Here is a 14,261-nt window from a genome sequence, read left to right as displayed (position 1 = left end):
TGATTGGTGATCTTGTCATTTCTTTTAGTTACGCTTCTATAGTCCCTGCTTCTCTTCCCTTCCAATGTTACAAAAGATATAACTTAGTGAGGTTATAAGAGGTTTACGTGAATCATGAATTTGTTAGGCCAAATGGTCTGTTTTAATGTTGTACTTCAACCACCAGCTTGGAGGAATTTCTCCCTTCATACTGGTAATTCTGTGCACTATTCAGGAAATTTTGAGCTGCCAAGATTTCCAAAACCTCTTAATGGCCTTAGTCAAGGTCATGAAGCACAGAAACTTTTCAGACATTCACAAATCTTGTTTATACTGACACAAAGTTAAGATCCCACAAACAATGGTGTTGTCTCAGAAACTGTAGTTGAAAAATGCAATTCATACTTCTCTGCTGTGAACAGTGACAAAAAGATAATTTGCTATCCAAGAACATTTGACTGAGCAAAATTTTGAAAATGGCAATTTCACACAATATGGCTTAGTTTTTATTAAAATTGAACTATAAAACTTCATCATATCAATGTGTTTGTCAGGTAGAAATCAGAACAGTTTCATTCAAACAAGTAGCTTCATCAAACCTCCCTCAAGATTACGATTCCCACCTCCAAGAACTTATGTCATGTTTGCCTTTAGCGTCCCTCCTTGTGTGGGTATTTAAAGCACCTTCATGTGAACCAGTAAATTAGATCTACCTCACATACGCAATCAGATTCAGCCCATACACTCCTGTAGACACTACAACCCCACTGCTCCCTCCACCACATGGAACCTGAACACCCTTCTCCACTCCAGTACAATCACTGCTCCGATTGCCTACTAAGCCAAAATTTCCCCTTCCCCACTCCCTTCCATATCCCTCCTTCCTGCAACTCTGGACTGAATGGGAGTCATCACATTGATCACCCACTCCACACCTTAATCCATCCCTCTTCTGCTCTGATGGAAATAACCCTGCTTCACCCATTTTGCACCAAAACACCATCTCTCCCAATCACCACACCTGAGCCCCAGCCCAACAGCAACCCACCCTAAACACTATATCTCTTACCTATCTGACTCACACTCTATCCCAGCTGACATCCTGCAAACCTAGTACCCTAATGTCAAACTTACCTTATGTATTTACTGTTTGACAGCAGCTGTCAAAGTGGAGATCAGGACCTTTAATTGTTAGAATATAGCAGCTAATTCTTATGTAAAGCAGGCATCGATTTCCTTATCCAACAATTCTAGAATACAAAGTGACTGCCAGAATGGAACTGTTTCTGAATCTTTGAAGGAACTCTTATCAGAATCTCCTCTCGTGTCACGTTCCCTCCATTCGGAAGAAAGTGACGGATGGATTGCAAATCTTGCACAAAACTTCAGAATTAGCACAATAAACAGAAAAGTTATATGTTGAAAATTTACCAATGTCTTTCCAAAGATATCGGTCTTTCCGCACAAGTAGATGTTTAGCTTCAATAGCTGCTTCCAATTTATGTATAACTTTAACCATCCCTTCAGATGCAAATAGTCTGCAAGCTGCACGACGAAGACGATTAAGTCGACATTTTGCGGTGTATGCTCTCAGTGACATTTCTTCATTGGTTGGTGCTGCAGGGACACTAATTTTGTGGTGCTGGATCTCAGAACCCATAAACAATGTAGCAGTGTTTACTAAAAAAAGATAAAGTTAAATATTTAAGTTACCATAACAGCAGGGCTTAACATTTTTGGTAATTGTCTCCCTGATTAAGAGTCTGAAAAAGATTTGTTTAATTGATCATACAAAATTTAAAAATTAACATTAAAAATGTTAAAAATTGAAATTCCAAATTGTTCATCCAGCACCAGGATTTTAAATAAATTATTGCCAATATAAAGATTCTTAAATACACACTTGAAAAAAAGTGAGAAAGTTTGGGAGAAGATTTGTAGCTCGGGTGCTCGTTGTTGTGGTTCTGTTCGCCGAGCTGGGAATTTGTGTTGCAGACGTGAACACCAACTAGCCACGAAACGACATGACCAGCTATCCTTAGTAGCCACACACTCAGATGACAAGCAACATGAGTTCGACTGGGACAACACTACTATTATAGGACAAGCCAAACAGAACAGCCAGGGAATTCCTAGAGGCATGGCATTCATCCACAAGCACATCGACCTGGACCCAATATACCGGTCACTGCAGCGGACAGCTGGAACAGACAACCGGAAGCGCCAGGTACAAATCACTATAAATGCCAGAGGAAACATCACGGAAGCGCTTCACCGGAGGCTCCCAAGCACTGAGGATGTCATCTAGACAGGGGACGAAACGTCTGCAACACAAATTCCCAGCTCGGTGAACAGAACCACAACAAAAGTGAGAAACCATGGCACAATGAAACACCTGGCACTGAGAACTTAAATGTTTTTAGGAGTAAATCATTAACTACAGAAAAAAAACACCCAAAGCTCAATATTGTATGCTGCTCATTTCAGTTCACCTCTGGAGGACTCAGTGTTCACTGTTAAGTCATCGGGTGTAAGAATGAAATTCAGCCACCACGTGAAACCTCTCTCTTGCTTCTCTTTCCATTGCTCATCATAATACATGTTTCCTGTAGAAAATGGGTTTGGATGCCTAGGAATGACTGCAAATAAGAAATTTGAATAATAGTATTTCTAATCAATACATTTAGATACAAGTACTCGCCAACAAGGTAATCTCAAGATAATTATACACAGCATACATTTATACTTTAATATTTTCAGCGCTTTGGTTGTAACACGAAAAAACAAAAAGAAGAGTGCAAGTGACTCAATGATAGAAGATGATTGTGATGAAGTTGTTTATATATTCAACAGTACTTTCTACTAGAACTAATACATCTGACCAATCAGTTTACTTAATTAATAACACTGATTCCAAATAATTTAGCCTGGAATCTGATAGTACACATAACAAACTGGGTACGTCACCCAGTTTACATAATTATAAAATGCACCCCACTCACTGGGTAATAGTCACAGTATTGCATTTTAACATAAATAATAAAATGTATTAATAAAAATTTCTATTAAATGGCCTGCAGCAAACTGAAATGCATAAATTCTTCAAGTTTCCTGAAACAACATTTGATAAGACAACATAAGATAAGATGTGAGCTGTTCAGATTTATCAGAATGACCAATTACAAGAGTCGTAGAATGTCCAGCTGGATGGCATTTTAAAACAGAGTTTTTCTGCTATTGATCGTAGGCACAGCCCATTTCTCATCTTTTTAAAAGATGATTGTGAGCTAACTGTTATGTTGGGAAAATAACAGAATCTTGCCCATACCAGCAGAAACCTTGTTGAGCATGCTTTTTGTACAACATTTCACTAACCCAAGTCCAGTGGCCTTTCACAGACAGCTAGCCCTAGGTCAGTCGAGGCAACATCTTTGAGAACAGATTTTGTACCCTCTAAACAGACTGTTTTGCACCAAATGGATAAATTTTAATTGGGGCCCATGGAACCAGATTTAATTGCCAGTATCCCTTAGTAAGGTAAATCCAGTCCATTCATATCTTTTTTGCAACTGTCATGTACCAATTTTAGAATAGTTCAAATTTCACTGTACAATTCTTTGCCAATGTAACCAATGACCTATCCAACGTGTCATCAAAACAGCATTACCATCAGCTGTATTAAAATATATGTAACCATATTAAAAAGACTTGAACAAAGTAAAAACACATCAAGGAAATTAGCAAATGGAACCTCACGTCATTGCAAAGTTACTGCAGATAAACAGTTAAACAGATCATCTTTACAAAGTAATAAGATTTCTAAATTTGTTCAGTTTACAAATAAAATTAGCAAGTTTACAAATACTGTACATTCGCCTACCTGTCTTGGTCAATTTTCGAAAAACAAATTGTGACTGAGCAACTCCAGGCATTAGTTTTCCAGGTTTTATACGTGCAGTAACAGAGGCCTGAACATGAGAAACTGTGGAGTTCAACAAAACTATACATTTATTGCATGAACTTATGACAAGTTATAATAGTTAATCTATAAAGCAAGCATCTTGAAAACAGCAAAAACAAACTACCTATTTGCATAATGCAAATACATTTACTAATGGTTTATACAGTAATTTTTAAATACAGTAATGAGCTTGGTTTGGAGTTATTAGCCAACTGTATACCAGATAATTTCCATCAGTAATAAACGGACAACGTTGGACTTCTTTTATGTTAAAAATGGATACCACTTGCTCACAAAATACAGGTAATATTGCTGGAACGTGTGGTTTGCCACAGCAAATTGGCTGGAGTGCAATTGACGAATGGGAACATTGTTTCTAAAGTGCAAACTTTTTAAATGCATGTGGTCATAACGCAATTACGTCACCAACACTTTGCACGATTCTTACATAGTGCAGGGTCTCAAGAACATAACAATCGCATAATAGCAAAACTACCTGTACAGAAAATTCTGAAACAAGGTGAAGAAACTGTGCAGCAGCACTTCATTTGCCTTACTGGCAAGATAAGCCACCCAAGAACATATTATTTAATTGGACCTGGAGCTCAGGCCTACGACAAAACCAGGGATTTATCTGATCGAGCAAAAGCTTAGCTATTGCATGATCTAAACAGTACTAAAATTCAGTAATATTAGACCTCAAGCTGCTGAATAACTTCCTATTTCAGAGCAGAAGTATTCAGTAACTGCTGAACTTCTGGGTCAAATTTTACAAGGAAGGGCAAACTTATGCAGCTTGCTACTTTATTCCTCAAAAAGAAGGGAACTCAAGGCTCTCTTGGAAATGTGTAACTGTACTTCCATTCTGATAGTTCTTTTGACGGTCAGAGCATTTAGAAGAAGACATGCACATTCTTTTTCACAGCAGTGAGAGACATTATTCTGTAATGTAAAAGGTGTTGACAACCACTTTAGCAGCTGCTGTCAAGCAGTGACACAAGTGCGATGTCAGGGTGCTATGAGGGTAGAGTAGATAGGGTTCTAGGCAAGTAAGCCAGAAGGTGGGTAGGATGCCATGTATGTAACGTGCTGTGAAAGGGTTACGGTGCCAGAATGTCAGATGAATACAGGTACGAGGCAGAGAGAGGGATGCAGTGGATAGGGGGCCAGATAAATGATGCAGGTGAGGGTGAGTGGAGAAAATGGAATGGGAAAGGTCAAGTTGGTGGCTGGGAGGTGGTGTAGTTGGGGACTGCGATAGGTATGGGGTCAGCCGAGGAGTTACTCAGAAATTAGACATTTTATTTAAATGCTCAAAATTCTCCTGAATAACTATTTTATTTAATGTAAACTATAGGAAGTTCCACCCAGTGGAAAATTCAAAAGATTGCTCAATTTTAATGCCACATATTCAGACTTCAGCTCTGTCTGATCTTTTCAACGTCACCATAACGTTCAATTTCAAATAAATCTACAATGCAGATGCATGTTTTCTTTAGTTATTCAACAATATATTCATATCAGATAAACGGCTTCTGGGCACAAACATTCAAATGGCTTTCTCATTTTTTCATGTCCAACATGATTCCAATACAGAAGTCTCACACTGTTCTCAAATCTTCCCATCAGTGATAGACTTGTGGAATATAATGCAATGGTTTCAAATATCAATACCTTACATTAGTACATTAACGAAACAAATGAAATATGCTCTCCACAAATCCACTACATTTTCTGCATAAAATTGAGCACATCATTTCATACCAGATTTCCTCTTCTGAAGTGATTTTCCTCCAAATGAACGGCATTTTTTCACATTTGATTTTCTACTCAATTGTTCCACCTGTACAGACTTTCTTTTATTTGTAACAATATCCTTTTCACATGCTTGCGACAAGAACTCTGAACTTTTTCTTTTTCTGCCAGAAAAGGATAGTTGGTTAGCAAGACTTGGATTTCTGATTTCAGTGTCAGTCTGTATAATAGTAACAGAATGAGAACTGGAATTTGCATTAACTTCAATAACTTTCTTCCTGGATAACTGAACTTTTTTTTCCAATTCAGGAGGTCTTACAGAGTTACATTTGGTTCCTGTAGTGGTGTAGACAGGGAGCAATTTGGTTTGCGCAGCAGATTGAAGTGCTTGCTGTTTAGCAGGCTGTGCCCTCTGGTGGCCATTAGATGTTTTTGACGTCACAAAGAAAGTTAACCTTGACTTTGGTGGCCCCAGTTCTTCCATACTTATAACAGGGGGAGAACCCTTCTCTGGCGTGTATAATCCAAGCGTCCCCTCTAAGCCCAAACTCTCATTGCTCCTCTTCTGTTTTGCAGAATTTCTTGATTGCAATGCAATTTTGTTTGAGGTTGTTTCAACAGCCTGTACCTGAGTTAAACTTGGTAAAGACTGATTCATAGTTTCTACTGTATCCTTCAAAAACTGATCTGGTGATAGCACTGATGGCTCAACGATTACGTCAGGGTTCTCTTCAGGAACATAACTGTCATTTACAAAAGAATCAGGGCTTAAGATCCGACGCCCATTAATTGGAGTATGAGGAGCAGATATACAAGGCAAATTTGCTGGAGTCCGGACAGAAAACTCTTTTACTGGTTGATTTACCAAGTTCCCTCCAGATTCCGGAAAAGTCTCAACTGTGCGCAATGCATTAGGCTTTTTGTCACAATCCAGCCTCATCTCATTTTGCACTGTTATTCCATTACTTCGAAGGAGAGAGTAAGTAGTGGAACGTTTAAGTGAAAGTGGTGTACAATTTTCAAACTCTTCCTTAATTTGACCTGGTGGCAATATAGGAGATAATTGCAGTATCTCATGACCATGAAATGTTGAGCAGTGGTGAAGAGGAGGAACTCTATCGCCAATTGGACCCACATTTTCACATGATTGAAGAGGACTGCGAGGTTCCCCCGTTTTCATAGTATCCACCTTTTGTGATATAATGATGGTTTTGCTGGCAATTGACGCACTTCGTTTTGGCTTCAAAGGGCCAGAACTTTCCGAGGCCTTCTTTCTTTTAATTGATTCCCACAGGCTTCGCTATGGAAGAAAGGCAAGTATTTATACTGAATTTTCAAACTATTTTGCACAAGATACTTGCAATAAATTCTCAAACAAATAAATCAGATATTTGCTGACTTTTTTTAATAACAGGAAATCCGAAACAAAAGCAAAACACTTAAATTCTAACTATATCAAACCATAACAAAAGTGTTTTTAAGAGTTCTCGAATAAAGATATGATAATTTGCAAATTCGCACATAAGAACATCAGAAGTAGGAGATGTAAGCCACAGGGCTGCTTTCTCATCCAGCTTAAATGATCAGACAAATGGGCTCAACTCCACTTTCACATATGTCCTAACAAACCTGGATTCTCAAGTCAAAACTCTATCCATCTCAACTTTAAATGTATTTGTCGTCTCACATTTCCACAGCTCTCTGGGGTAGAGAATTCCAAATATTCACAATATTCAGAAGAAACTCACCCTTTTAAATGGACAATGTCTTATTTCGATTTCAGATTCCCACATCAGTGGAAATATCCTTTCAATACCTACCTGATCAAGCCCTCTTAGAATCTTATATACACCAATAGATTGATCTTTCATTCTCAACTCCAGAATGAACGAGAGCTTAACATACTTGATTGCTCCTCACTACATAAAACCTTCATCCCAGGAATCCCGTGAACCTTTTCTGAACAGCTTCCAATTTCAATATTTACCTCCTTGTTTAAGGAGATCAAAATAGTATGCAATTCTCTACTTACAGTCTATCAATAGCCTGTACAGGTGGATCAGGATTTCCTGACTTTTAAACTCCATCTCCTTTGCAATAAAAGGCAAGATTCTATTCACTTAATTACTTGCTGCACATGCATACTAACTTCAAAGCGTGTGTGTAAGGAGATCCAGATCCCATGGATGACAGCATCCTGCAATCTCTCTAAATTTGAACAAGTTTAAATTTTTCTTCCTATCAAAGTGAATATCCTCAAATTTCAACATAATCCACCTGACAAAATTTGATCAATCAGCAACTACATCCTTCTACAGGCATTGCCTTCGTTCCAATTTATATTATCAAATTTAACTATAATACACTCTACAGATTCTAAAATAGTTCATAGTCCGACATTAGTATCTGTTGCATAGCTCTAGCTACAATTTGCTAATCTGAAGATGACCCATTTATCCTATTTGTTGTCTGTTAGCCAATTCTCTATTAATGTAATATATTGCCATCGGAAGCTCTTAATGTGCAATAACTTTTAATATGGAACCTAATCGAACATTTATTTTGAAATCCCAATACATTATATCTGCTAGTTCTTACGTATCGGCTCTGGCAGTTACATTTTACTGTACTGTCTAAAATGATTTCTCGATCACAGAGTCAAATTGATTTTATTATGATTTTCGCAAGAATAAATGCAAGAGAAACTGGTCTACATTATCCTGCTGACAAACTCCTTTCTCAACAAGCATCAAGATCTGTAACCTTTCACTGGTTCTTATCTGTACTCTAGAAAAATTTGGCACATCGTAATCAATCCATTTACAATCTGTGCAGCCATTTCTTTTAAGACCCATTAGGCATTAAGTCCAGAGATCTTGTCAGCTTTTATTCCAATTGTTTGTAAGGTAATTTTTTTCTCTAGAAATAATGTTTGTAATAGTGAAAGTTCTCATACCATGCCACCAATTTCGACAGAGCTGATGAGAGATTGAATTTTTCAGAATTAGGACTTTTGGGATACAGCAAATATGCAATTTGCAATACAGTGCAGTAAATATGGTGCGCTTGGAGGAAAAAGGTAAATTTTCTCCAGTTACCAAAACATCACAAGTATTGTATTCCTTGTTATGCCTGTGTCTGTTGTAGAATACCTAATAGAAATTGTTACGGTTAGTTAACAATTCTATTACCCAATGCATAATGCAACTTCTAGGATAAGATACAGCAAACTAAGTTAACTTTGATTTTTTAAAAAAAACATTTATCAGTAGCTATGCTGCTGCATAAAATCACCAGGTCAAATTTACAGCATCCATTGAAGTAACGAAAGAAACCAAAATTGTTCTCAAAATTTTTTTTTACAAATATGAAAATTGTTAATATTAGAGTTTTGAATTCTTGTAGACATATAGTGTATACATTAAAAATCATAGCCATCTTCTATTTTGAAGTTTATTGACAAGAAGAATATAAACAGGCGTTACTTATGGTGGGATGAAATGGAAGGGATTTCTGAAAGGATGAAAATAAATGAAATTACATATAATCCACGTGCAGTACCTTCTGCGGAGTAAAACATCAAGACATTTCCTGAAGTTTTAATCAAAATTGGACTTCAAACCTTACAAGGGAATAGCAGGATTAGTACTGATCAGAAAGGTAAAGATTTATGGATGCCAAAGGTGAATATGACTGCGATTGTACAGATCAACAGCTATAGGCTAGAGTTGGAGAATTCAACTGCATTTGTAAGTGAGTTGTAGAGAAGGCTTATTTGCTCCACAAGCTGTATGGAAAAGGATATGGAAATACAAATCTTAAGAAAGCGATCAGAGATGTCCTTAGCCATGATTCAACATTGCAAGCATGCGTATGACATAATGGACAAGGTTGTGGGAAAAGGCAAATGTCTGGTGGCAAATCTCTGTCATACGTCTGCTGGGGCAAAGGTAATTTGGCAGATGTTAGGATTTTGTGTGGTTGACTGGGCAAATGTGCCTTTCTTGACCTCATTCCACAGACGAATGTAGAGTAGTTGACCCACTTTGCCCTTTTGTTTTTCATAGCGGTTTATGTACTACTTGATAGTTACTCCAAAGAGTTAACCACATTGCCCCAGCAGACTCTTCGAGCAGAGCTCAGTCGAAGTTACAGAATCACAGTTCTGAGGCAAAGCCCAAAGTTGTTTCTTCACCATGCTGGCCAATACAGGACAGACCCAATACAGTACAACAGTATGCAATTAAGTACTGAGGAATTGGGGTCCTCAACATTGACTGAAGATCCGGTCAGGTTCCACAGCATCAGGTCAAACTTTCTGTTGATTACCAGAGCTGTGCACCTTTCAGCTATGAATCTTTGCTTGTCCATTTTTGAAATGGTACAATATTGAACAACTACTTGATTAATTGACAGGGTACTGTCAAAATCCAGTCACAAATTCATAAGATCGACGCTTATTGTATCTGCTAATACACATGTAGGTTATGGTTTGTAATAACTGATTTATTAGTTTCATTAAAATGGTAAATTATAATTAATTCATACTTGTTTCGCTTGCATTGTAGTAAAAGTCACAGAAGTGAGGCTTTCGTGTAGTGTATGGATCCAAAACGTCATTGTAACAGTTTATAGAATGGTTAGAGAATCAAAAATACACTGAAAACTGCAAGGTTATTTTTATCCCTAAAGTAGGGTGAAGAATGAAAATCTGACCAAAGTATTTTTATCTATATTATAAATACACACAAACATTGTTTCTGTTTCTTTAATTAACAAACCCTCCAACCTTTTTTTTGGGTGCATCCTCTGCCTTTCCCAGAAGAATGCAAAGAACTTTCACACAGCCAACATGAAATGTCACAGTTTCTCGAATGCCTCCAATATCTACTGGTGTCCAAGTTATGGAAAGGTAATATTTTTCTGCTGGCTGAATTCAAAAGATGAGAATTACATTGAAAGTTTAGTTTCTGATAATTAAAAGCAAATGAGAAAAAGCAATTAACAATGATATAATATGAAATGTTACTGCAGGATTTGTTTAACAATTCTAAACATGTTTGAACACACTTCTGTATTAGGATTCAGCCAATACTGAAAATGAAGAAATCTTGTAAATACCTTTTCTTACCACATTCCTGAGAAAATGACAGCACACAATCATCATGCAATAGCTATTGCTTAACACCATGGAATTCTGCTGAATGATCGACACAATACATTCATTGTTGTTGCAAAGGATATTTGTAATCACAAATGTAATAAATGTACACAAATCAGTTACATTCTGGAGCTTGTTCACAATTGCTTCAATTTCCAAAGCAGAAAGAGACACAATCCTCTTTATTTAAAACAAACAAGGAAGTTTTGAGGAGTCTTCATGTCACACCTCATGGACTGAAATTGTCACAAAAATTAAAATTTTGGGGGACTTTGTGTAACTTGACAATTTACCTGTTGGGCTTCCCAGGCTAAGACAGACCCCCATGTTTCTGTACATAACAAGATTTAGTATTTATTACAATAACCCGAGTTGCCCACCAACCCCCTTCTGAACTACACACACACGAAAACTGGTGTTATGAGTGGACGGAAAAATAAACTGGGGAAGCAGATCAATGGCCATATTCCACAGGGAAGAGAAAGTGAGGACTGCAGATGCTGGAGATCAGAGCTGAAAATATATTGCTGGAAAAGCGCAGCAGGTCAGGCAGCATCCAAGGAACAGGAGAATCGACGTTTCGGGCATAAGCCCTTCTCCTGAAGAAGGGCTTATGCCCGAAACGTCGATTCTCCTGTTCCTTGGATGCTCCCTGACCTGCTGCGCTCATATTCCACAGGGATACAAGAATAGTTGAAATGATGCTTTCGCTTGTCAGGAGTTTTTGCTTTTCAACTTCACTTCTGTAAGTTCACATCACTTTTTTGCAGGAGACACAGGCGATTTGGTGTATTATTTGCAAAAGCTTTTACATACTAATTAAAAGACCATAGCTCTCAGTTCCAACGAGGGAAGGTAAATTGGCTTTCTTGAGGTTTCTTGAGAGAAAATGAACCAGACACTTGCTGTAAGGGTTATGGCCTTGGCCATTCACAATTCGTCACAACTCCACAAACTAATCAGCAACTTGTTTCCAGCTTAATTCCACTTTGTACACAGGCCAGCACCAAGGATGGAAATAATCTGACTCCAATTGCTTGAACAAAACTGCACTTAAAATGAATTTCAATCAATCCCTTTCTTTGTAAAAGTGCAGAAACTCCTTCTACATTCCTCTGTCCTTTTCAGTTCACCATCAAAAATACAAAACAAACGTGGTCTTGTCTTTACAGGCGGAGGAGATGGCCTAGAGGTATTATCATCAGATTATTAATCCAGGATCTGAGCTCAAACACTGCATGAATTTATGTAAAACTCCATTATCTCACTTTTTAGATTAGAATCAAGCTAAACATCATGGCATAGACAGAGAACACAGGGGGCCAACACCTTCAACATACTGTCTAGCTACCACCACTGTTAACAGCTAACCCGAGAATGCAACTTTTTAAATAAAAAGGTTGTGATTTACACCTGAAAGTGAAACCATCAATGTGTTCTAACAGATGAAAGGCTTAACAATCAATTTTTCAATGTATAATTTCAGTAACATGACACTGTAAAGTTTTGCTATAAATCCTGTGTGTTAGGATTGAGCCCTCCACTACCACCTGATGAAGGAGCGGCGCTCCGAAAGCTAGTGTACTTCCAATTAAACCTGTTGGACTCTAACCTGGTGTTAACATCGTTAATAGACAATCTGAACATCTTGACACTGGCCAAATTACTGGAAGGGTGGGTTGCATACTCAATTAGATACGTGTGCAGTATTTTATCATCAAATGTAAGAACTCCATCCAAAGATGATCCGGGAGGTTGGGCGGGGGGGACATTGGGAACACAGTTTAAAGACTGGCCCCCTTACCTGCACCATGAACTCCCGTTCGCTGATTGTGAAGCCCCTGGAGCTGGGGAACTTGTCGATCGTCACCCAAACCGGGACGCTCTCGGGATTCTCGACGGCCAGGGTCTGGGTCTTGGAGCTGCCGGTCCTCACGCTGTCAAAGCAGACGAACGGAGTCCGGGCGAAGTGAGTGAGGACGAGGACGGGGACATCCTCGCCTCCGTCGGACACGGCCGGGACCGAGCGGTGCGGCCGCCGGGCCGAGCTCAGGTCCATCGCGGTCTTTCCGAAGGCCGCTCCCGACGGTGAAGTCCCGTCGCGCTTTGTCTTTTTACCCCCTTGCAAGCCGTAGTCCCCTCCGTCGATGATCACCTCCGTCCGACCATCACTGACTACCACGGCGACCGTTAGCACCAGTTCCCCGCCCACCCCGCAATTCAAACCCTCACTTCCAGCCAATCGCCCTGCCGGGTTCCGCGCGTTCCCCACCAATCAGGGAGCTGGCACGCCCGGGCCAATAGGACAGCGCGGCGCCCGCCAGCCCCGCCCCGCCGTCCGATTTCAAACCCCGGACCGCCAGCGGCCGCGGCCGTTCCAAAAATCATTGCCGCCCTCCCCGCGAGACGATGGCTGGCGGTTGGTGATGTGGCCTGGAGGCGGGGCTTAGCCAGGTTGGAGGCGGGGCCTGAAATTAACCTCAGGGGCGGGGTTAATACTGAGTTATGGGCAGTGTTCATGTTGAGTGGGGACAGGGCTGGTAATGAGCAGGGGTCAGAACTGACATTGAGGTGTGGCAGGGCTCAGATTGAGACGGGGGGGGGGGGGGGAAGTGCTGAACTGGGCTAACGAGTCTCAGTCACGAGCAGAAAATGCTGGAGAAACTCAACAGTTCTGACAGCATCTGTGGAGCAAGAAACAGAATTGACTTTTCAGCTACCAGGTGATGCTTCCTTAGGGCTGGTTAATCTGCTGAGTGTCGCTGGCATTTAAAAAAAAAATCATTTTGGGAGTTTTATTCATGAATTTCAGTTCTCAAAGCAGTTCCTCTGGATGACTTGCACTCACTCTGCTTCCATGGGTTCCAAGATAGCTGACAATGGATAAATTTGGTAATGATCTGCAGATTCTGCCATATGTGGAGCAGTAAGTGCTTGCAGGTTTGGAGAGATGACTTTCTCCTCTTCATATTACTGACAAAGTCTCTAGAGTTGTTTTGGTATTGCCATAAATGAATCTTCTTCATTTTTAGTCAGTCAGAAGCCAGGGATGCCCAAGAGTTAGAAGGATGTTTTGACATCAGGGATGACCTCCTACTGGTTTTGTATTGAGACCCATTTCCAATTGCTGCAGGAGTCTGGTGTTAAGTATACATGTGGCAGCTACTGAATTTTGATGGATTAGTCTCTCAGTGTTGAGAATGTTAACTTCAGAGATACGCTGCTGTTGGATTGTCTTTCTTGTCATCAGATACGGAAGATCTTGTGAAGGTCATAGAGATGTACAGCATGGAAACAGACCCTTCGGTCCAACCCGTCCATACCAACCAGATATCCCAACCCAATCTAGTCCCACCTGCCAACACCCGGCCCATATCCCTCCAAACCCTTCCTATTCATGTACCC

At 39.6% G+C, this 14,261-nt stretch overlaps 1 protein-coding gene across 2 annotated transcripts in view; it reads right to left on the bottom strand.

Moving 5' to 3' along the window:
• The window catches only part of aspm (assembly factor for spindle microtubules), a 59,270-nt gene extending 46,197 nt beyond the window's left edge, over nt 1-13,073 (bottom strand). For both annotated transcript variants that reach the window (XM_043699799.1, XM_043699800.1), the window contains exons 1-6: nt 12,661-13,073; nt 10,485-10,625; nt 5,705-6,995; nt 3,860-3,961; nt 2,472-2,618; nt 1,411-1,659 (exon numbers count right to left, since the gene is read on the bottom strand). In XM_043699799.1, the coding sequence (XP_043555734.1) occupies nt 1,411-1,659; nt 2,472-2,618; nt 3,860-3,961; nt 5,705-6,995; nt 10,485-10,625; nt 12,661-12,915 (2,185 nt within the window). In that variant the 5' untranslated portion in view covers nt 12,916-13,073. The remainder of the gene's footprint in view (nt 1-1,410; nt 1,660-2,471; nt 2,619-3,859; nt 3,962-5,704; nt 6,996-10,484; nt 10,626-12,660) is intronic.
• Between the last annotated feature and the right edge of the window lie 1,188 nt (nt 13,074-14,261).

Source organism: Chiloscyllium plagiosum, chromosome 11 (assembly GCF_004010195.1).
Source record: "Chiloscyllium plagiosum isolate BGI_BamShark_2017 chromosome 11, ASM401019v2, whole genome shotgun sequence".
NCBI lineage: Eukaryota > Metazoa > Chordata > Chondrichthyes > Orectolobiformes > Hemiscylliidae > Chiloscyllium > Chiloscyllium plagiosum.
Note: the sequence above shows the minus strand (reverse complement) of the source record. Positions and strands in the feature narration are given on the sequence as shown.